This window comes from Falco peregrinus, chromosome 6, assembly GCF_023634155.1.
Source record: "Falco peregrinus isolate bFalPer1 chromosome 6, bFalPer1.pri, whole genome shotgun sequence".
NCBI lineage: Eukaryota > Metazoa > Chordata > Aves > Falconiformes > Falconidae > Falco > Falco peregrinus.
This window is the reverse complement of record NC_073726.1, coordinates 58,150,864-58,174,911: the sequence shown is the minus strand read 5'-3', so window position 1 is coordinate 58,174,911 and position 24,048 is coordinate 58,150,864. Positions and strand designations below refer to the sequence as shown.

At 47.4% G+C, this 24,048-nt stretch overlaps 2 protein-coding genes across 2 annotated transcripts; both read left to right on the top strand.

Annotated features, from left to right (window-relative positions):
* The first annotated feature begins 5,327 nt into the window (after positions 1–5,327).
* Positions 5,328–5,555, top strand: LOC129784742 (MIEF1 upstream open reading frame protein). The gene has a single exon (XM_055808312.1). The coding sequence runs from the start codon at positions 5,328–5,330 to the stop codon at positions 5,553–5,555; it is 228 nt and encodes a 75-aa protein (XP_055664287.1).
* A 39-nt stretch (positions 5,556–5,594) lies between these two features.
* On the top strand, positions 5,595–15,246 carry MIEF1 (mitochondrial elongation factor 1). Its single transcript, XM_013295558.3, has 5 exons — positions 5,595–5,732; positions 6,906–7,054; positions 7,210–7,390; positions 9,387–9,649; positions 10,752–15,246. The coding sequence occupies exons 2-5, from the start codon at positions 6,911–6,913 to the stop codon at positions 11,556–11,558; spliced, it is 1,395 nt and encodes a 464-aa protein (XP_013151012.1). The 5' UTR covers positions 5,595–5,732; positions 6,906–6,910; the 3' UTR covers positions 11,559–15,246.
* Positions 15,247–24,048: the final 8,802 nt, after the last annotated feature.

Sequence of the window (24,048 nt, the reverse complement as noted above, 5' to 3'; positions counted from 1 at the left end):
AGAAATAAATCTATCTAAGGACCCATGACTTAATGGGACGAGATGTGCAATAGGTGCCTTCACCTAGAAAAAGAAGAGAAGCAGCAGGATATAGCAGCTCTGCCCTTCTCAGGTTGTATATATGTACATGGGACTCAACCCCACATGATGTTGGGAGTTCAGATGCCCCTTACACAAACCAAAATTCCATGGCTTGAGGACCTCACCACAGCATGTGGCAGGCAGAGTACAAAAACCCTGAGATCACCATGTGCAGCCCTGCCGGGGGGGTGGTGATGGGGCTGCTGCCACCAGCTGCAAGCTCTCAGCTCTCCACAGACACTTCTGCAGAAAGCCCACAAGGCTGTCAGAGTGATGCAAAATCACAAGGATAACGGCACTCACAAAAGCAGGGTCTCTGAATGGCTCTGGAAACCTTCTGCAGCATGCAGCTGGTGCAAGGTGAAAAATGCGGGGAACAGATCTTACTAGCCAGGGAATAATAATAAAAAAAATAAATGCTTCAAACAAATCCAGCCACAGGGAAATTTGGTTGAAGAAACACGAGTTGTGCTAAGAACGAAGGTGCACATGGACCAATTGCAAAAATACTACAGCAGCATTTTCCATTTGTTAGGTAACAAAACTGAGCTTTCCCAGTGACCGTTGGTGCAGATCCTTGCAGTGGCAGCAGCTCTACATTGCACAGGAGACTGCTCATGGCTGTCAGTGTTTGCAGCACCCTGGGCTGCAGGGCTGGAGGCTGGGAAGCTGAAAAGCCCCACTTCTGCAGCAGCAGCAGAGCTGGGAACTTCTCTCTTTCCCCCTAGCAAAACATGCCCTGCGTGTGGCTCCCCAGAGTGGCTGGTTAGTCTGTTACTAAAATCTGGGTTTGGGCTGTAAAACAGGAATGCCCCTTGAAAGGCAGCTGTGTACCAGCAATCTCTCCTCCCTCAGCACCTGTCTTCCTTCCCACATGCACTCGACATCAAAGGTGCTGGCGGTTCAGGGAAAGAAGCCACTTATGCTACCCGTGGCCATCCACGCCTCCTGGCTCACTGCACCCGGAGAACAGGACCCCCAAAGCCATTATTCCTTGCGATTGCTCAAGGGAGATAAAGAAATAGGGCTGCAATGAAAGAGAGAGCTGTTGAATGAAGTTACACTGCCAAAAGGCCTCTGCAAGGTCCATTTACTAGAAGATATTAAGGGTATTAAACTCAAGCTCAGATGGCATTGGTGGGTCACTACCCATCTTCCCTCACACATTTTGGGATTTTTTTTGGCTCCTGGAAAAGGCCAGCCTTCTGTTTCAAAGTGCAGTTTTTCTCTTGACCCTGCAGAGTTCCTGCCAGATGCCATTTGCAGATCTGTGGGTCACATTCACCTCCCTGCTGACCAAGGAGGGTTTCCTGGCTAGTGGTGGGCAGCACAGGGATGTCTCCCTGGCTGGGAATGGTCCTGCTCTTGCAAAATGGGTGATGGGAAGCCCCGGAGATGGCACTTGACTCCCAGGAGCAAAGGCTGCAAGCTGGGCTAAGAGGCAGCGGTTTGCTGCTTTTGGTGGCCACCAGAGTCTATGGCAGTGGCTGCTTGAGCGGGAGGACTGGCTGCAAGCATGAGAAGACTGGTAGAGGAGTGGCAGCTCCCGAGACTCCCAGGAAGGCCGTGGTTGGGGGGGAAGTCTGTGCCTTATCCCAGGTAACAGCATGGGTTATTGTGCTGTCACCCACGCTGCCTTTGATATTTCACAAGCTCCCTTAGTCATTTGGGGAAACAAAGGTTGTTATTATTCCGCAGGTGCACAGCTAAGGCGTGCTCCCTCCTCTCCACCTGCACCTCTCCCTGTCACGGCAAAGTAAATTCCCTTTCTTGCAGGCATGCAGGCTGGAGTCGGGGGGGGCACCCCATTCCCAGTGGGTCCACGGGCAAAGAAGCCACCAGGCAACAGGGCTCGGCAGGCAAATGGGTGCCAAGGCCAGCATCCCATCAGGGCAGCACAAGACTGGGGGGGTGCTGGGTGCGTCCCCACCAGCACAGCTGCATGTGGTGGGTCAGCAGAGGAGCTGATTGAGTTGGGAAAGGCTGGAGAGAGGGGGGATGTTGCTTCACTGTTTCAGGTCGAGTTTACAACCCCCAGCATGTCACCAGAAGTCTGGCACTTGCACAGCAGCTGGGATGGTGTCAGCCATATGTTACTTTGGCATTGCACTTGCCCTTCTCTTTGCAAGACAGAAGGGGCAGGTTGAACACCTGTGCTCACACAGTGTGGGTGTGGGGAGCCCAAGCAGGCAGTGGGCACAGCCAGTGGCCTCCTCGGAGGGGCCAGGGCAGCTTGCGGGCACATTGCGTGCCTGGAGCAGTTCACACACACACACACACAGACACACACATGGACACACAGACACAGACACAGACACACACAGCTGCCAGTGAGGGGGCCTGAGCTGGCAGCCAGACCAGGGTGAAAAAAACCCACAGAAACTCTTAAAACTTGCACAACCCAAGGGGTCCAGGCTGGGGAGGGGGCACTTATGGAGGCCTGCAGTCCTTGGCTGCCATGGCAGGAGGGCAGCAAGGAAAGCCCATCATTGCCCAGCCTGATCTGGCAGATCCCATTCATAGTGCGTCAGGGATTTGCCACACATCACTGCACAGGTTTTGATCCGAACTTGAAAGTTTCAGGGGCTGGGCTCATCAGTGCACCTGCCCAGAGGCAACAGAGCCCTGTTGTGAGGACTGAAGTATTTCTGTGGCTCAACAACCCGAGGAGGAGGCAGGAAGCTAGTAAGAAGGTTCAAAGATCAATTTTCATTCTGGCAGAAGGTTAAGGGTAGGGAATATGAACACTGCCTCCAAGGTCCTGGATAGCTCAGTATATGAAGTGGTGATCTGGAAACAAAGATGAGCAATATACCAAACATTTTTCAGAGATGACTCAAAGCTATTGACTCTTGAGAAGATCAGAAAGGACTTTAAGTAAAATGCAAATGTCACGAATGGGCAACACCATGCATTTGCCAAGGTTTAACTGGGCACATGCAAAGTCAGACAAGAGATAACAAACTGCACATAAGAATTACAAAGCTCCAGACAGTGTCTAGCAACTCAGGAAAGGATCTGGATGTCACACAAACCCTGGCTCTGTGAGTAACTGCAGGTTAAAAAAAAGCACACAAAAAAAAATCAGCATGCAGAAGGAAGAAGGGGAGAATAATATGGAAAATATGATAATGCTATTATGTAAATCACTAGCACGGCCTCTCTGGGAATACTGTCTGCAGTTCAAGTAAGCCTTTCTCAGAAAGGGCTGATTAGGGGCATGGCAAACTCACTCACAAAGAGAGATCAAAACGATTGGGGCTGTTTATCTCTGAAAGGAAATGAACAAGAGGAGATTGGCATGGAGCGAGCTGGTCTGCAGCTTCTGGTTTTCTTCTTGTTCAATTCTATCACTGTTATATCTGGTGTCACTGAGAAGTGTATGAAGGGATGTGGCTCTCCTCTGACACACAGTTTGCTCTTTCTCTCCCCCTCTCCCCAGGGGAGGCATGGCACATACAGTTATGTTTTATATTTTGGTAGGATCCGGGGAAGATGAGATGGCTACGGAGGAATAATTATTCCCCAGAGTAGGCATGTAGTAGCAAAGGTGAGAATAGAAAGGGGGGTTTTGCACCTGGACAGAGGGACAGAAGGTCCAGGCTTCAGGAGGCTCCTTCCACTTCCACAGGTAGACCCTGGACAGGCTGCCAGCTACTGCCCTTCTCCCAAAACCCTTGAGACTTCCAGACCAGACCCAGGTTCCTTGGAGATAAAGATAAGGAACTGGAATTTGATAAGTTATTCTTTAAAAAAGCATCAGGGTAGTCAGAGGTACCTTCAGATATGCAGCATTAACCCACTGCTCTCTGCGTGCCCTGCAGCACCAAAGAAACCTTCTCTACCCCTGTTACCCTGGGCAGCCAGCACGCAGAGCTGGTGATGGCCATGCCACCCTGTGGGTGGGTGCTGCCTCGCCGCAGCATGCTGAACTCTCACCTTTCTCACACGGAGCCGAGCCTGAGCTGTTTCATGGCATTTAGGCCCATCAAAGCCAGAACGGCTGAAGGAAGCACCGACTAGTGCTCCAGCTGCTCTGGGCTGCGGGGAGCACACTCGCAGGCACGTGGAGCTGCCGAGGCCCACAGCCCAGCCTGCCTCGCCGCAGCACACGCAGCCCAGGCTGCAAACGAGAGGAACAGGCCCGGTGATGAGGTGGGCTCGGCGCAGGTACCCACCCTGGCCTCGAAGGCAGCGGCAAGCCTAAGGGAGGCCTAAACGGGGAGGGAGGCTCCTGTCTGCCATGGGGACAGCTCAGAACAAGGTGGGAAGGGGCTGCTCCACCCTGGGCTGTCCAGGCACAGCTTGGGTCCCTCCAGGCCGCACTGTGGGGGTCCCACTTACCCCCCGCTCCCCTCAGCTGTTCCCCACAGGCTTTCAGGGTGTCCCCGGCCCCCACCCTCCCCCAGCGTCTTCTCCTCAGCCACCCTTGCTGAGGAAGCCGGCACCCCTGAGGGGCACGGCCTCCTCAAACCAGGCCAGCACCGGACCCAGCCTGCCCGTCCCAGCCCCACCTGGGAGCGAGGGGGGCGGCAGTCCCCCTCCCCGACGGCAGGGGGCAGCCTCTCGGCGCGGGCGGCCGGCGCGCAGAGGCCCCCCCCGCCTCGCCGTACGGCGGCGGGCGCGGCGCCCCGCCGGCAGGGGGAGACAGCGCTGCGCCACCGGCCCCTCTCGGGCGCGCGCCGGCCGGAAGTCCTTTGCCGAAGGAACGGTTTGGGCCCCGGCGAGCGAGCTCTATGATTGGCGGGGCCTGGGTCACGACCCGGAAGCGCATCGGCCATGTTGCCGGGTGACCCCGGGAGCGGTGCCGGGGGGGAGGCGGTGGCGGCATCCGCTGAAGGGAAGCGGTGGCCTTGAGGGTCCCAGAGTGCTTCCCTTTCCCCAGCGCGGTCCTTCCCGGTGAGTGCGATGCGGCCTGTCCCCGCGGGGCTTCCGCGGGCCCGACCCCAGCCTGGGACCCCGGCGGGGAGCGGGTGCTGCGGGCGGCCCCGGGGCGGCCCCCCATGAGAGGGGTCAGGCCACGGGGCCCCCCGGTTCCCCGCAACAGGGCGGGCGGCCGGGCGCCCTTGGGAGAGCCCGTTATCCTCGGTGCGCTGTTGGAGAGGCCGTCCAGCCGCTTCCCGGCCCGCGAAGGACGGCGGCCTGTGGGGCCGAGCATGAAGGGGGAGGCGGTGGCCGGTGCGTCCCTTGGGGAGGGAAAGGCTGACTCAGATTCCGCATTTCGTCACCTTTCTCTAGGTTCTTCCATGCACCTGTCCCCCATGGCAGCGTGGTCCCGGGAGGCTGTCCTGACCCTCTATCGGGCCCTGCTGCGCCAGGGCCGTGGGCTGCGCTACACTGACCGGGATTTCTACCTTGCTTTCATCCGCCGTGAGTTCCGCAAGAACCAGGGGCTGCAGCGGCTAGAGGACAAGGAAAGACAGTTGGAGAAGGGGCAAGCTTTCCTGCAGAACAAACTTGGGGGCCTGGTTTAGAGATCCCCTGTAGCTCATTTTGGCCCCATTTCTCTTTTCTTTCCAAAACCCACTTGCCATCTAAAAGACATGATTAACGTTCCTTGTCTACCACTATCTTGAAGAAGTCTGGAACGTGCTTCTACAGGCACACCAGGAGGACTCTCCTGTTCTCTTTACAAATGCATTAGGTCACAGGTAGGTCATTTACAATGATGTAACCATGTTCTTCATGCTACTATTACAGTTAGCTTTGTGAAGATGTTGGGGTTTTTCTGCCTAGGGGTGAAGAGTGACTGGATTCCTGATTCATCAAAGCAGGAACATTCTTCCTAAGATTGTAGCTTGACCTTAGAAAAACCTAAGGACAGTTTTAAACCACCCAAGTCAGGAAGGCTCTGAACCTTTGAAACTGATTTAGAAAACAGATTTCAAGTCAGGTTGGAAGAGTTTCCTGATGTTTTCATGTAGGTTCACTGAGGATGCATCCGCAGGTACAGCGGTGGCAAAGTGTGTTTTACATGTGTAGTTGGCCAGGGAGGCTCTTTAAATTTAAATATCAAGATCAGGTTAAATGGGAGTTGGAGGAAACAAAAGTACGTACATAAAAAATATTAATGTTCATGTTATACATTACTTCTATGAGAGTCAAACCCACCAGCCTTGAAGGCAGGAATTAATGTCCAGTGAAAGCACGGGAGCTGTTCCCATTGTGGTGTGTTGTGATTTCTACTGTTGATTCTTGGGTGTCTTTGAAGTATCTGGGACTAGCCACTGCCCAGAAATCCTGGAAGTGGATGCTCTGAGACTGCCTTGGCAACTCTTGGGAAGATTCTAATTTATTGCAAACAAGCAGTTGACCATCCCTGGATTGCCTTGTCTGTGAGAAAACTTTCACCCATTAGATTGAGAATAAGACAATAAATTGGCATTAAAAAAATCATGAGAAGCACAAACTAACAGGAAGAAACCTGAATGGTCATAGAGTTTTACATAATACATAGGGGTTTATTGCAAAATATCACTGAAGTAAATCTTTCTTTTTTAAAAAACATTAAGTGATTGCACAATTAAACTTGCTTCAATGATTAGAAGCCTCACATCAAGTTTGGGATGTTTTTCAGGTCACAAACAGAGCTAGAAGCCAAGGAATGCTGTCATTGCAGAACTTGGTCAGCACTGTTCTTGTGTGTCTGTGAATAAGCAGCTTTTCAAGGGAAGATACTTAATGAGGCTGTAGGGTTGGGTGGTCCCTTCCTATAGCTCTGTGCTAAGACTCCAAGAGCTGTGAGTGTGAGATGGAGGAGAATGGAGTGAGCCATTAGGACTGTGTGTTTTGACCCATTTGTTTAATACTGCTGCTCCTTCCAGGTGAGATGGCAGGCACTGGGCAGCGCAAAGGGAAAAAAGATGACAACGGCATTGGCACAGCCATTGACTTTGTACTGTCCAACGCCCGGCTTGTGCTGGGTGTGGGTGGAGCAGCTATGCTGGGCATTGCCACGCTGGCCGTCAAACGGGTGAGCATGTGGGACGGTGGGGTGGGACCTAAGCATGGGGACACTGGAAAGAAGGAGTGGGAAACAAAAAGATGCAGGACGCTGGCACTAGGTTGGGTAGAATGCAAATCTTGGGCCCTTAATGACTCAAACTGTGCCTGGTGATGTTGCTTTAGATGTACGACCGGGCAATCAGTGCTCCCAGCAGCCCCACTCGCTTGAGCCAGTCAGGAAAGAGAAGCTGGGAAGAGCCAAACTGGCTGGGCTCCTCCTCACGCTTACTGACCCAGGACATGAAGACTAGCCTCAGCCGCTCCCTACAGACCCTTCCCACTGATCCTTCAGCTGCAGACACAGGTAAGGAGCAGGGTGATACTCCTGCATTACAGAGTCATCCAGGTCTAAACCCTGTATTCATTTAAAAGAACGTAAGAAAGAAAATACCCTGTCTAGCCCAGGATTTTGATGTTTTTCTTTTAAGCAGGTCTGCCAGTAACTTCAAGAATTAGAATTTAGATTGGGTACTAGTGAGTAATAGTAATCTATTTGCATTCTTCGTTCCTCTCATGACTTCATGGTCTTAAGCTTTATTCTCCCCCAGTCTTTTCTCTTTCAAGCTGAATACTACTTGTGCAATCTTCTCTGCCAAAAAGCCGTTATGTTCCTTTCAAGCTCTTTGTTGCATTTCTTTGGACTGTTCCAGTTTCTGTCTTTTTAACAGGGGAATATTCGAATTGTCAATGTACTAGCAATATATAACAGTATTTCCTATATTATTTCTACCTTTTCCCTAATAATTTCTGTAACACTGTTTGCCTGTTTAGTGCTGCTCATCACTGAGTGAGTCTTCATCAGGCTATAAAAAGTGACCTGCAGTCACCTTTCTGAATGGGATGATAAGTAGTTTAGAGTGCTTCAGTGTCTGGTGGGTGTTTCTCACCGGTTTTACTTTCTATCCCAGTTCTCTCCAGGAGATGTAAAACAAAAGTCAGGATCAAGCTTTTAAGTTGATTTCCAGGTTGTCTACAAGAAAATCATCTTCAGGATGGCAATGGATTTTCTGCTGAAGAAATGTTAAGTAACTAGACAGCTATGTTAAATGGGGTCTAGATCACTTGACTGAAGTCCCCAAAGATGAGGACTGAGGAATAAAATAATTGACAACGGCATCTTGCATTCTTGACTTAATTACCATAAATTAAGATGGAAAAATATTTTTTTTTCATGAGCAGACAATGAAGTCAGGTTCCCTATGGTTTTGTGGGCTATTTCTTTTCCACACAGACCCTCAAATCGGCCCAAAAGACCCCCGTGGGACAAGACACAGCAGCTGCTGAGGTTGGGCGAGATGGGTCTGTGTGCAGCTTGGACAGCCGTTCTGCACATGCTGTGTGACCAAATGTCTGTTGCCAAACAAATGTGAGACAGCTGATTGCTATAACGGCATCGCTGACTTCAGGGTTTCTCCTGCACCTGTTAAATACCACAGCCCTTCCAAAGATCTCTTAGATCTGTAATTCTTCCTTAATTCTCACTGATAACTTCTGAAACTCTTGCTTGGTCCATATTAAGAGAAATCTAAAAGATAGATGGGAAGCACTGACGTTTCTTTAGGAAACCAGTCAGAAAAAAAGGGGCTTGGAGATGCTGTGTGGGTTAGGCATTGCTTAATAACACAGATGGCAGCATGAAGCATTGCATTGTTGTATTTTTTGTGTCTAAGAGTGTGCTCTCTGTTCTTCAACAATTGAAGGTTTGAAGGAAAATTTCACTGGAGCTATGATTCCCTGAGTTCTGCTGGCCCTGCAACCTGTCAGCTCACCATCCTGATAAGTGTTGATCAGACATCTAACAACTATTCCATTTCCAGGTGGTGTGATCTCTGACCTCATACCCTAGTCAGGACTGGGTTTTGCTGATAACTTGTAGAAATCCATTATATTGTTAAAAACTCAATGAGATCATGATGGTTGTTCAAGAGTGTTTTACCCACTGGTCTGGCATCACGTTGAAACCTTGTGAATTGCTAACAGTGCTGAATTTTTGATGGAATTGAACTGAGGTACTGCTCGCATAGCCATTAAAATTACTTCCTTGTACATGATGTTAGTCTTGTTTGGCTAAATTCCAAATCTAGTAACTTGTTTTCATCTGGTTTGATGCTTGTAGGTAGTATCTTTTGAAGTTTCTCAGCACATCCCTTTTGACTGGTACCTGTGTAAAGCGTGCAAAATGTCTGCTGAAAGTTTTTTGAGACCTAGGAGGCTGCACTTCCATGCTGCAGATTTTCTTCTGCAGATCGTTTCACAGTGAAACACTGCAGACGATCAACAGTTTTCCTTCTGTCTTGCAGGCTTTTTTCGACCCACAAAGTCCAAGCCATCTGCCAAGAGGAGTCAAGTGGAGCTGAAAAAATCCCGCCTTCGTCTGTCTCTGCAAGAAAAGCTCTTTGCTTATTATCGGAAGAAGGTCGCTATCCCAGCAGATGAGCAGGCCCGGGCCAAGCAAGCAGCTGTGGACATCTGTGCTGAGCTGCGCAGCTTCCTACGTGCCAAGCTGCCAGACATGCCCCTGCGTGACATGTACCTCAGCGGCAGCCTGTATGATGATCTGCAGGTAATTCCTGGGGCTGCATGGTGGGTGATTATTCAGAAGGCTGACTAGGTAGGGGTATTTCAGGCTTCCCTGTTGGCACTGCTGGCTCAGCACAGCATTCCTCTGTAATAAGGCTCGTAGTGTCACCTTTCCCACCATGAAGGCAGGTGTTGATTTATGCAATACTGTTTGAACAGGCGTGAGTGACCCAGCTGCTCTGGAGTTGCCTGCAAAGCATTTGCTTTTTGCTGGTTTATTTCTTTCGAGTATCTCAGCCCTTCTTTCCTTGCCTCTGTCTCTCCCTTTAGCTGTGTCTTTCCTGCTGTTTCTCCAGTAGACCTGTTTTCTCTCTGTCCCTTCTATTTCCTTCCAAATACATGATATTCCCTTAGGACTCCTGTGTATTGATGTAGGTCTTCCCTACTTTTTTTTTTTTTTTTTTTTTTAATGCATGACAGACCTGGATTGGACAGCAGTCCCTGCTGCATATCTCCCTGATGGCAAGATGCCCATGGCTATAGTGAGTGATTCAGAGGCACGCTTTTTTGTTTGAGTCAGGGCTCTGGAATGGAGTGTTGTGTCCAGTGAAACTTAGATCTAGGGTCTTAATCACATTGGTGAAAAGGAATCTTTAATGACCTTTTCCACACAATGTGGCAGACCGGGTGAGGGCAGTACCTGGTTGTAGCATGGGATAATTAAACAGTGGCAACTTAAGCTTACCTAGAAACTTAATACTCTGCCTCCTTTTTTAAAGTATCATGTGGTGTTGCTGTGCTCTGGGCCAGCTGCATCTCACATCCAAGGAGTGGACTTTGAGCAATAGGACGCAAAATGGTTAATCTATATGCAGTCCATATAAGGTCCTGAAGTATTTAAAGATCTCTAAATAGTACCTACTGTGTAAGCACTAGCTTGGGCTATACCTTGGAGTTATCCTACTGCTGCTGAGAAATAGCCTTTCAGAATATCTTTTGGCAAAGGGAGGCTGTGAATCCAGCGCAGAGAGACAGCTGAATCCTTATTCCAGGTTCCTTTGAACAGAAGGCTATCTAAAGGTGATGGAAAAAAAGAGCATGGAGAGAGAAAGCTTGTTCTTACGGACTTTTCTTTCCTGTGAAAGGTAGTGACAGCTGACCACATCCAGCTCATCGTGCCTCTGATGCTGGAGCAGAACCTGTGGTCGTGCATCCCTGGGGAGGACACCATCATGAACATTCCTGGCTTCTACTTGGTGCGTCGAGAAAACCCAGAGTACTTTCCCCGTGGGAGCAGCTACTGGGACCGCTGTGTGGTGGGAGGTTACCTTTCCCCCAAAGCTGTAGCAGACACATTTGAGAAAGTTGTAGCTGGCTCCATCAATTGGCCAGCAATTGGGACTCTCTTGGATTATGTGATCCGTCCAGCAGCTCCCCCAGCAGATTTGACACTGGAAGTCCAGTATGATCCAGAACGGCATCTTTTTATTGACTTCCTACCATCCCTGACACTGGGTGACATCATCCTTGTGGCCAAACCCCATCGATTGGCCCAAAATGACAATTTGTGGCGATTGAGCCTGCGGCCAGCAGAAACAGCTCGCCTCCGGGCCTTGGACCAGTGTGATTCTGGCTGCCGTTGCTTGTGCCTGAAGATCTTCAAAGCAGTATGCAAGTCAAACCCAGCCCTGGGTCACCTCACTGCCAGCCAGCTCACCAATGTCATCTTGCACCTATCCCAAGAAGAGTCCAATTGGTCTCAGGACATGCTGGCTGATCGCTTTTTACAGGCACTGAAGGGGTTGATCCACTATTTGGAGGCAGGTGTCCTCCCTAGTGCTCTGAACCCCAAGGTGAACTTGTTTTCAGAGCTCACCCCTGAAGAAGTGGATGAGTTGGGCTATACCCTCTACAGCTCTCTGTCAGAGCCAGAGGTCTTGCTGCAGACGTAATGGGGCCTTACCTAGGGAAGCATTGATAGGGTTTAGCCAAGGTGTCCTTTGATTACTGCAAAGTATGTCTCCTCCACCTCTCTCCACACACGCACGCACACACACACGCACGCACACACACACCCCCCACACACCTCTCCTCTGTCTCCAGCCCCCCTGTCCCCTTTGGTTCATTACTATTTCCTGCTGTGGAGTTGGTGCTCCCACTGAATTTCTTGGTGCTACCGGTCCATTTCCACCATCTCTGCCCCAACAGGTATCCATTGGCTAGGGAAAAGAGGCTAAAACTGCAGCTCCAAGATCTTTGCATAAATTCTGTTGATGTTTAAGTGTCTACCAAAAAAATAAACCAAACTATGCACTCCTTTCTCCTGTAGTACACTTACTGCAGCAAGTCCATTTTGGTCTGAAGAAGGTGGAACTGGGCTGGTAAATCCAGTGACTATTTTAGCAGACTTGTATTGGGGTCCTTTCCTTTCCTCCAGTCTTCACTTTGCCCCATGTTTCTTTTTCTCTGCTGTACCATACTTACTTTCCTCTTCTAATTTTTCTTTTGTGTCTCTTGGTCCTTTTGACCCAGTTGTGCAGGGCAGACTGACTGAGATGTTTTGGATAGGGTTTTATCTTTGTATTTCTGAGTGGGTGATGATTACACTGGCAGTATTTAGGACTGTAGAGCCTGGAATATGAGAATGCCCATGCCTGTGGTTCCTGCTGCTACAGAGCCTTCTCATCCTTTGCCAGCTGGGTTCAGGGGTAAGAGCTGAGGCTTGTCCAGTCTGCTGCAACAACCTCCAGTATGGGCAGTTCTCACTGAAGGTGTGGTGGGGAGGAAGAAACCTTTGTGGTTTGGCTATTCGATGAGGCCAAAGGAGCAGGACTTGCCATTCCTGCCTAGCCAGATCTGCTGGGTATTGCTGGTGGGAATGGCCTGGGGAATGGAGAACAGTGTGGCTCCTTAGATATCTCTAGCATAGAGGAAGAGAGGTTGAATGTGCAGGAGGGGTGGGAGACGCACATGTGAGCAGGGATCTTTTTTTTAATTTATTTTTCATCTTTCCCAAAGAGCTTATGGCTGTTCTGGTTTATAGGAGGTGAAAGCAAGACTGCATGCCTCAAAGGGCTTTGTAATAAGCACATGTAAGCCAGATTCTCACCAGCTATAAGTCTGTAAAGGTGATAGGACTGAACTGGTGTCGTCAGCAAGGTTCTGTCCCATATACTGATACTAGGGTACATACGTAGAGCTGGCATTTAGAGATACGTTGGCTTTGCCATCTGCTCTCAATTTGTGTTTTAGTCCCCTCCCCAGTCACCTCAGAACTGAGGCTGTCCATCCCCTTCCTCATTCCCATGCGCTGACTTTCCAGTGCTCCCAGTTTAGAATTACTTGTAGAAAGCTCGTAGGGGCACATCTTTCCATTCTGTCCATTCGGACCTGTTGGTAATGCAGTTCTGCCCACTCCTGTTTATGGCTGCTGTCAGGCTGTTCTCCCTTGGCTGCCCTACCATCTGCTGCTGACTGCAGTATGGGTTTCAGGGGAGCACCTGCTGCGCTGTTGGTACAATCTAAACTAGCCATGTAGACTCTGCGTACTCTGCGTTAAGCCTTCTGGCATCCTGTCTTCAAAAATGGGGAGGGAGGGTGTCCTCCCAAGTCTGGGGCTGGTTTTCGGTCAAAAGACCAGCTATCGTTGCAGAAACGTAGTTGCCTTTTCCCAGCTTTAGCACCTTTTTTTCTCCTTGCTGTCCAGCCTCCCTAGCCAATGGAGAGGCCTACTGCAGCAGCAGAGTTCGGAGGCGGCAGGAATTCCTTTTCTCTTCCCTTAGTCTCAGGACTTCCCCCCACCTTTGACAGAGAAGTCTCAAGGTGAGTTTCAGGAGTGGAACCACCGAGGGGAGTCTTTAGTCCTTGTTTTCTTTTTAGAGGCAGTGTTGGTGAGATGGGGAGGGAGCATCTTTCTTGGACAATCCGTCCATTTTAGCCGGTGTGTCATATAGTATTGCATATACAGTGATAATGCAAAGTTGCATTTTAAATTATTTAATCCTTAGGGTACTGGTATTTTCTAGACTGCCAGATGCGTACTTTGAAATCTTTGTGTGTATATAAAGTCTGTAGTCTATACAAGGTTAACAGAAATTCCGTTTGTATGATTTTGTGTTTTGTAAGTTTTGCAGCAGTATTGGTCAGCTGTTGATTGCTCTTCACTCTGGTTCCCAGATTTTCCCCCCTCTTCTTTTCTCTGCCCTCCACTGCCTTTCTGATGTCAGCCTTCCTACCCTAGAAGCAGACACATGAGACATGGAGCCTATAGGCTCCTGGGGGAGATTCCCCTTTCTTTTATTTACTTGAAGGTCAACAAAAATATTAAAATACATGGGTTGTCAGGAGTTCCCCATAAGTTCATTTCTTCAGTGTGATCTCTACCCCTCACTTGGTGCTGACTCCAATATCATGCTCTTCACATGGAATTGAGCAGCAACATGGTTTGGAATGATCAAAACTGTAGATACAAAAAAAGGTGAGACATGAACAGGAGGAAGCACTGTCTGAGCTGGCTTGAGAACAGTTGCCACATACATATCTGTATATAGAATTCTTTACATGAATGCTTTTATTTCTTCCTGGCAACCTAATGAATTAATATTTTATGGCCATTTCTTGCTGCTATTGAGCTCAATTTGTGCATCAAATGGAGACTGAAACTGCCTTTTTGCCTTTTCTGTAGACTTTGCTCCACTTTGAATCACTTCCATCATTTCTTCCCATCAGTTTTGCCCTCTGAGGTAGCCACAAGCCCATTCTTGGGAGGCAAATGCTCACTTCCTACAGGCAGCCACCACAGCAGGCAATAGCTGCTGTGGCAGTGGCAGTCTCAGCAAAGGCCAAAGATGTAATGGGTCACAGGAACACTGCAATTAGGAGCGTTTCAAGAGCAGGGTCCTGCGTAAGGGGCAAGAGAGGCAGGGAAACAGAAGAAATAGGGTAAGTATGCAGGAAGCTTACACTAATGTTGTACCTGGCCTGTGGGTCAAACGGACTGTTGCAGAGTTTTTCAAACTGGCACCTTTCAGTATTAAATGCAGTACGTGTGTTGACCTACAGCCCAGAGGGCTGTCTTACCTATAGGTAGGCTCCTTCCTAGTCAAAGCTGTAGCACAGAGCAGAAGGACCTAAAGCTGAATGTGAAAAGGGCAGCTCCCAGCCACCTTCCTGGCAGAGTGGCTCAGAGACAAAGAGATTGTAAGGGGCCCAGAGCGTGCATCTGGCTGCTTGCTGCCTGGGCTCCAAGAATGCCTCTGTGTGTTCTCCTATAGCTTGGCTCACACGAGGTTCCTATGAGATTGTTGTCTTGTTCCCTGTAACCACAGGGCAAGGACCAACTTGCTCAGCTGTGGGGTTTTGCTGCTGCTGAGCTCCATCACTAATCCTTGAAGTCAGATGGATTTCTTTTCCCTGTTTAAAAGCAATTATGGAAATGAGGCTGCTTTCTGCCTCCTGACAAGCTGCCATCAGGGTTCTCACTCTTTGCATGTGGGTACTTGTGGTGAGAAGTGTCGGTCTTCAGGTGACACCCCATCTCTCCCAGGCCTGGAGGTTGGGGATTTGCAAAGGGGAAAGTCTAAGTGCATGGTCTGTGACAGAGTGCGTGGAATTCTGAAATAAAATGACTTTCCGTGGTAACCTGGTTGTCTCGGTGTGTTTATAAACAAAGCAGCATGTCTCTGCTTCTGTCTCAGTGTATGACCTTTATGCTGACAGTTCTGTGCCACACCAGATTATACCAGATTCTGCTCAGGGACTGACATGCCCCTTGCTGATTTCACTTGCTTTTCCCTTGTGGCTCTGGGTGCTCAGCACACTGCAACTTGTCTTGAGAGAGCAATCAGCTCTGTACTGCAGTGTGCTGGCTCCTGGCAGCGTTCACACCAGTCACAAGATGATGCGTAATTATGGTGCTGTGCCTCCCATCCTTTCTCTGATTGCCCGCGTGCCCCGACAGGCACCTGCTTTTCTTGTGGCTTCCCCAGACTTCACAGGCTTCCGTGCCTCTTTAATATTAAACTTTCCTGTGCAGACTCCTCCACCCTTGCCCAGTCACACATTGGTTTCTCCCCTGCCAAATGCACTCCTCTTTTTATCCAAGCATCAGCCTTGAGGCAGTGAGGAAGCTCTTGTGCCAGGGGCCTGTGTCTGGTGTGTTGAAGCTCTTTGCAGTAAGACCCAGTTTTATGTGCCTGCTTACGAAGGTGGGGCAGAAGTGTTGGATGTCGGGTAAAACATGAAGCGATGCCGCTTTTGATGAATCCCAGGCTCCTTAATTCTGGAAAGACATGCTACAGTGACAACGTTGTCTTGCGAGACTTGTTTTAATGAGGACTCTGCAATTAAAATTTAAGTATTTTGGAGGATATGTTATGATACAAAGGGAGTCTATATCATGTACGCTTTTTTTTCCCCTGATACTCCTTGCCTGTGTTGTTTTGGTTTTGTTTTTTTCCTTTAATCTGCTCTGTGGTAGAAACGGATCAGATGAGATCAAGCGCATTTCACGTCATAAGCAGTCTTACGGGAACAGCTAAAACAAGCTGCTCTGTGGAATCTGTGCCAGGTATTACCCACTCAAGTTAATGCCCCTGGAAAGCCTAGAGCTTGCAATACATGTTTAATGTATGCGGTGGTTTGCACCTTTGCATAAAAGTTGTCCTGGCATGAATAGGGAGGAAAGATCAAAAGATATGGGTTTGTTTAATGTACAGAAGAAATAATTGAGGGGAGTCATGATAATTATTTCAAGTATGGAAAAGGTTGCTACAAAGAAGCAGCACATAAATGGTTCTCCAGGCTGCAAAGGCTCAGCACCTCTTTTGTTCTTAGCCTAAGGTACAAACAGCTTAGGAGGAAGGGGAATTTTTGAAAAAGCAAAATAGTTTGAGCACTTTCTTATATAACCACAGTCCTGTCCTGGAAATGAATGTAGCAGAACTGACATTTTACTTATTTATTTATTTTTAAAATGAAGAGATACAAAAATAAATACATTCCAGCCTGACTATTCTGTAGCTAATCTTAGGCTGGGGGAGAGAGAATGACTGTATCTCAAATGTGAGATTATTATGCTAAAGTGTTGAACTGTATGATGAATGTTTCTTTTTTGCCCAAATACTTAATCACCTCTGTGTTTTTTTAAGGTTTATTTTAATATTCTGAACTCCAGAAAAGCTGCAAACAGCTGCTGCTTTTTAAATTTAAGCTCATGGAAAAAAGAGGAGTCTCTTTCAAATAAGGAGGTTCTCTTCCAGGTAAAATAAAATATATTGGCCCACTACCTGCCCTAGGTACAATTCAGTGGCTCCAGCATGGCTCACAGAATCTGGGACTGGATCTTGAAACGTTGGGCTTCACTCACAGATGCAGCAAGCAAGAAATGGGAGATTCTCCCCCCTACCAGTGAAACCCAGTATTGGCTTCCAGCCCTAGGACTGCTGCAGTCTAGGCACTTGGGGAACTGTTCGAGGTATCTGGATTTTGTCAGGCTGAATTATGATCTGAGTTTATGATCCAAGGGATTCAAGACATACCCTCCCCCTCCCTTTTTTCTTCTTTTTTTTTTTAAGATTAAACACCTTAGAATAGCTGTCATCTAACAAATGACTCCCCTGCACAATCAGGGATAGCAGGGTGTAAAAGTTTTACTAGCATACTCTAAGGACAGCATTATTCACGAGTCACAGATCACGAGTATGTGATCCTGTGGAATAATCTTGCAAAAGGCAAGGCAAAAGAGGGTGGTCAGACCAACAGGTAAGGTAGGGAAGATCTGAAATAATTCTCTATACAGAAAGTGTTCTTGTTGTTTTATGAATAGCAGGAGAGTAGGAGAGGGTTTAGCTCACAGAACTCAAACTTTTTCATCATCTTTAGCTTTCCTAAGTGCTCACACAGAAGTCAGTTCTGAACAAAATCAGTTTAAATACACTTGAAGTCAGATTGATTTTTATTTTGCTGCCCTGGTTCAATTTCCCTGGCTCCAGTGGCCAAGCAGCTCTTTGATCTGTCTATTAACACTCAGTGCGAAGCTTCTCAGGGGAAAAAAAAAATATATATATATATCAATTCCAACCACATTCTTCACAAAAAGCCTTCTCTGTACAAGTAATGGGCAAAAGTTGTTTGTTTGAGTTTTCAGGTTTGTTTTGGATTTTCTTTTTAAGGCAACAGTTCCCTTGGTTCAGCGCAAGCCCACCTTCCCCTGCCTCTCATTGTGGTGGAATTGTCAGCATTCCACAGAAGCACATACACTACCATATATACACAGAATATATATATACACATATACCACATAACATATAGTGATCTATTGTCCCATCAACCACCCCACTACAATGATCCCAGTCCTGTAAGACCATCTTGTCCCATTCTGCTTAGCATTGCAAAGGACGGAGACCTAACAGGCAACAGACAGGAGGGCACAGATGGCAAATAATGGACTGTGTAGGCCCGTTACTTGTTCCACAACAGACATTACTTCAAAACTAGTACTGCCCCCGCAGGCTCCCTACCCCCTTCGAGAGGCAAGAAGCAATCATTCCTGGAAGGAGTATGGCAGAGACATTTTTGCCTTCAAATTCTTGAATTTATTTAGTACAGAGGATAGTTGTAGCCTTGGACATAATGACTACTACCACTTATATAGGTAATATAACCTGAATTATATTCAACTCCTGGTTGTTTATAGCAGTGGTGATACACTGTTAGAGGGCCTGAGGTATGCTGAAGCAAAGGTAGTACAAGACACAGTCATCCCACAGGCCACAGAGCCGCAGCTCCCATGTTGCTTGTTAGAGAGCATGTTGGCAGGGGTCCCAGCTTCCTGGCATTCCAGTGAAGGTTGGCTCTTGCAAGCGTGTGAGCAAGGCACAAAACTTCTCTTTTCCAAATCACTGCCTGTGGCCGTGACAGAGACAGCAGAAAGTATCTAGTCCAGTGTGTTTTCTTGAACAATGAGCTAGTGATTTGGATTAGGAACTTTTCTTCTCTGTCTGTCTTTCTTTCTTTTTGTTTTATAATTTTGTAATTTCTTTCATATGTAAGAAGAGAAAGTTAATAAAGAGTGATCCCTGTGGCCTGACAGACTGCACACTTCCATGGTCAGACAGAGCCTGCCCTGCCTAGGGGAGACCTGTATTTGCAGTGAGCGCTCAGCACCAAATCAGTCTCACTGAGACAGCATGACTAAGGTGAATGGCTCAGATGTTACCATCCTGAGATGTTACCGCAGACCCAGAGATGTCTACCATCATCACAATCTCAGGACAGGACCTGAACAGTGTCTCACACTCCGAGTGCCAAAAGAGCAGGCCAGCAGCACCTCCCCAGCAGAGGTGGGTTGCCATGGCTGGTTCCTCAGACAGACCTGGCTTTAGTCTCAAACCAGCGCTCTCAGCAGTTAAGTGCAGAAACCTCCTCCTGTTAAGAGAACAGCAAACCTCCCGCACCAAGCTCCACAGTGATACCGGTAACAGTGGCAGTGGACAGCCACAGCACCTACTCAATACAATACTTTGGCCACAAAGTCTTTTTTGGGGACTATTATCCAGCTTGCCCGTGGCCAGTCCCCCTGTAATGCATCTGGGGAGGCTCTGCTGAGGCCACCCACAAGCTTATGCACAAGTGCAGGGAGCAGAGCAGTCTCAAAGTCTTCTGAAAGAACCTGACATTGTTTGCCAAATCTCCTAACACAGATCTCAGGAGGGAAAATGACAGTTATTCAGGAAAAAGCTATAAATTCAATGATATCACAACTGCATTAACATCTGCCAGGAATTTCTCTCTCCTCCTCTGTAAACAAGTATATATTAAAACAGATTGAAGTCTGCTGGTAAATTCCAGCCACAGAACAGCTGCTGCCTATGAAGAATGGAGAAATACTACTGAATAATGTCTGCAGTGCTCCTCCTCAGGGGCCTGGGGAGCTACAGCCTCAACAGTGATTTATCCCCAAATGAGTTTCAGAGCTTCATCTGAACTACCTGGTTTGTCAGTGTTCCTGCTGAAGCTGCCTGCCAGCATCAGAGACAAAGAGATCTCACACGCACACAAGACATCCCCATGATTCTGTTTTATTTCATTAATAGAGTATACCCATTCACAGTCTCTCTTCCTGGCTGTATCAAGACACTCTGAAGTTAGGTGAAGTTAAAAACAAATCCCCAGACAGAGTACACAGAGCGTAGTCTGGTATTATCAGCCTTTCATTGTGCATCCCCCCTCACTGAATAGAAAGACTGAAATAACTAAAGCTCAAATAACTTTTCTACCAGCTTCTGACAAAGCTGCTGCTTTAGATGCCAGATTCAGGAGTGCCGTATAATTGCCATTTTTTGGCTACAGCAAGAAGCCCTTATTCTGACAAGTCTAAGGGGCACTGAGAGACTGAAAAGACAAATCCACTGAAGTGGTGACAGGCTGTTAGCTCACCCACTGGTGTCTGTGGCTGTCTGAGACGCTGCACTCTCATAATCTGTACCCGCTTGTCAGGCCTCAGCTCTTGCTAACTTCACACTGCTAGAAAAGAAGGAATGTTCATTGCTGCTCTCCTCTTCATCCTTTTGCACAGAAAGGCACAAGGTACCTGGCATATGTGACTCCAGCAGATGCTGATAACATACAGATTTGGTGCATTTTGATACGCACTGAATACACAGTCTGCAGCGGAGGTCACATGAACTACAACCCTGTGAAGAACAACAGTTGCTATGAGATATGTTTCTGTTCTTCTATTGCTTGGACAACTGGAAGGCTTTTGTTTGTGTGCTAAACAGCTCCCACATGTGCTAACACACATGAGGCATTATTCTTGACCTCCAGGTCCTTTCATCATAATAAAACAAGGCTGGACATGGAGAAAACAAAAAAAAATCCTGCATGGTCTGAACAAAAAGTCAGCACATACCCCTCCCCGCCTTTCACACATATTTTTTGCTAAACATCATTTTTAGCCAGTTGTAGCTTTGTTCAAGAAATTCATGCTTGGGCAAGTTACAAGTTAAAACTCACCTCCCTCTTACCAGATCTGCACAACATTTTTACCTGTGGCAGCTGGCCACAGCCTGGCTGATTCTGAGTAACTAAGCCTCTGGAGAGACGTATTTTGTGAGCCATCAGCATGTGCTTGGCATGCCCACGTTTGTTCAGTAAGAAAAATGTAGGTGAACAACCAGGATTGTTTCCATATCTGTCTAAAATAATTGAACTGTAAGTTGCAAATGTAAATTGCAGATTTAATGCTTTTTTTTTCATTAGTCTCATTTCAAATGTCAGTGATATTTACATAACAGGATAGAAACAGAAGATAGTGAGGGGGTGGGTAAGCAATGAATGATTTATTAGAGATTCCATTTGGTGTACTAGTCCAAAACAAACCAGGCAGAGCATATGGCTAACTTATTTTCTGTTTGTATGTAATAAAAGAGGGACACTAATACCTCCCAGCCTTATCTTTAATCACATATATTTTCTTTTCAATCTAGTTTTAAAATGGAACGCCTATAAAGCAATCCCTAAAGAGCTTACGATGAGAATCTGGCAGAAAAGATCCTTCAGATATCCGTTTGTGCCACATGAGGAGAGAAGCAACTGAGCACTGCAAATTAGCCTGTGCTATAGAGGTTGTAGGTAGTTCTCCCTCAAAATTGCTCAGAACGTCTAGCTGCTTTGCCTCATTTCCCCATTGTCTTTCCCTTGGCACTTTTGTCTCCCAGAAAAATTCCTGCTGGTCTCTGGAAATGATTTGCTCATTGAAGTGTGGAGTAAGGCTTCCTGTCCCTTGTGATGGAAGGTTCAAAGGACAGAAATTATCACAAGAATCCCCTTGGGGTTTGCCCTCACACCCATCCTTCTGCAAAGCAGGCAATGACCCCTCCTCCCCAGCCACCCCAGCAGGGCCCAGTGCCCGCCAAAAGCCCATTCGTCCCTTCTCCAGGGCACTGAGGCTCAGCGGGGGCCCAAAGCTGCCTGCCCAGTGCCACCATGGGGGTTGTGCACCCTCCTGATGCAGCATCTGCCAGCCCTTCTCCCTGGCTGTGGCTTTCCCAGCACTCCAGGAAAGAACAAATAAACAAATACCTCTATCTCTGTTACTTTTGCTGTTTACCTCCCTGGCCCCAGCAATATATACTCCACACACACACACACTTTGATCCCCTGCTACAGAGGCCCATGAGTATTTCACCCCCACTGACAGTCCCTGAGAGCATCCTATACAGACTGTGTAGGCTGTGCAAGGAGATGTTACTATGGAAACATTTACGTCCTCCCTGTCTTTTGTGTACTTAATAACATAGCATTCAGCATGTTTATCTCCTGTATACTTGCGGGTGGAAGAAGAAAACCTCTTTGCCTTTGCAACTTTAACTTAAAAAAACAAACAAACAAACAAACAAACCCCCACATATATTGACCTTCCATCTTAATGAAGGAGGAATGTTCGTTTTTCACACCCTGGTGCTGCTGTTTGGCCGGAGGTGGCTTTCTGCAGTGCTGTATTTATTCAGGGCAGTTCATCACTTCCCAGCAAGGTCACTTTGGCCTCTATCCTGCAGTGAGCTCTGCATGAGCAGCTCCTTTTGCCGGTGGCTGGCTCCTTGCTTCTGGGTCAGGATGGAGCTTACCTATCACAGGAGCTCTCTTTGCTGAGGTATGGCACCCAGGGCAGGAAGATAACATCCACAGTGCTAAAACTGTTAACGTGTCAGCAGAAGTTCACTGACCATGCACACAAATTAATCTTCATGCAGAAACTACCTTTTTTACACTGTAAATTCAATTTTCTTCTCAATCTCTGAGCTGCAAATCTATTCTGTAATACTGGAAAGGAACACTTTTTAGACACTTTTGAGTTAGTAGTGGGTAGCTAGTAGTTCTCTGCATAGAAAAGACTCGTAATTTTTTTTTTATTTGTACAAAAATTCCCAAGGAATTGTTACTTGGGCTTAGAGAAGTGTCTTCTACCTCAGTCAAAAACTCTAGCCACCAAGGAAAAACTTCTGATGTAATATGTGTAAATGCAGAGAGATGATTTATAAATGAATCGGGGATATAGCTCATGATATTATGTAACAACAGTAATTCTGCAGTCCTTCAGGAAATGGGGAAAAAATATGCTGTTCACTAAATGACTGGCTTCTGGTTACTTGATTTCACTTTTTGGACTGGGGATTGTTAAAAAATTTCCATCTCGAGCTCATAACGCAGGCAAATTTCCACATTAAGTTTACACCCAAAATGGAAACCATGCAGCTAGGAAACAGGCAGATCTGGGTTAAGTTCCTCAGTGCATATTTCATTTTTGCTTGCATGATTCTTTCTTGCACATACCCAGAGTCCTTTCAGTGAAATCTATAATTATCTTTTCAAGATTAAGGATTGGGTGTGCATAGCATTTCTGTTTATTTAGCTATGATTATGGTTGTACAATCACTCTTTTCACTTAAAGGAGGGGCAAGCAGGCATGGCAGGGAATGTGAGAGCTCTCCCTTAGCCAGTGAGGACATGAAGATGCTGTCCACCCAGCCACCCAGCCAATCACCCACTTGGCTACTTTAAAAACTGCCGCATTCTCTAAACTTCGCTTTGAAGCAAGATCTGCCTGCTCCATAGTGTATTTATCAGATCACTCAGTTGCTGTTGTGGTGTTTTCTGGCGTTGGAGCACATTTTTCTTTGCCTCCTCCATTTTACTGACTCATTCCAAAATCTGTGCTTGCTTCTAGACACATCCCCCCCCCCCAAAAAAAAAAGCAATCAACCCCCCCCCAAAACCAACAACCAACCAAAAAAAACCCCCACAACAAACCAACATGGAGGAAAAATCGCTTTTTTCATTCAGCAGCTAGTGTTCAGTTTACAGATGTGGAATGACATACTCTGTAGGGATGATGGTAACATCAGACTGCTAAAAGTAGAAACTGGGTCACACCTGTCCTCGCAAATCATCAGTCAAGTTGTTTAGTAAGTGCCAGGCAGGTACACCTGAGCAAACTCGGTGAAGGCTGTGGCTTTACAAAATACTATTGAGGCCCTAACTTAAAGATAGTTGTATTAGAGAAAATAGCGGAGCATTTTGCAGACATAGTGGAGAGCAATTTGACCTGCAGGATGATGATTGAACAAGCAAAGATTCACCGCAGTTCTCAGAGCTGATGGCAACATAGAAAAACAACTGTTTGAAGCTGGATAACAAACACAATGAGAAAAGCACACAGGCACCAATCTTCCCAGCTCACCAGAGCTGGCCAAAGCTTGTCTGATGTGAGTGAAATGATGAAGGGACTGAAACCAGTAGAAAATTGTTTACCCCCCTGAGTTTCCTGCTGGGTTAGCTGGCTTACTAAGGGCCAGACCAGCTGGTGGAACTGTATAGCCAGGAATAGGGTGGGGGAGGAGGGAGGGCTGCCTTCTTTCCTAGCAGAAAGTCGATTTAGAT

Coding starts and splice junctions, on each gene's coding strand:
- MIEF1 (XM_013295558.3), top strand. CDS start 6,911: ATGGCAGGCACTGGGCAGCGCAAAGGGAAAAAAGATGACAACGGCATT. Junction 7,055..7,209: donor CCACGCTGGCCGTCAAACGG/GTGAGCATGTGG, acceptor ATGTTGCTTTAG/ATGTACGACCGGGCAATCAG. Junction 7,391..9,386: donor TCCTTCAGCTGCAGACACAG/GTAAGGAGCAGG, acceptor TCTGTCTTGCAG/GCTTTTTTCGACCCACAAAG.
- LOC129784742 (XM_055808312.1), top strand. CDS start 5,328: ATGCACCTGTCCCCCATGGCAGCGTGGTCCCGGGAGGCTGTCCTGACC.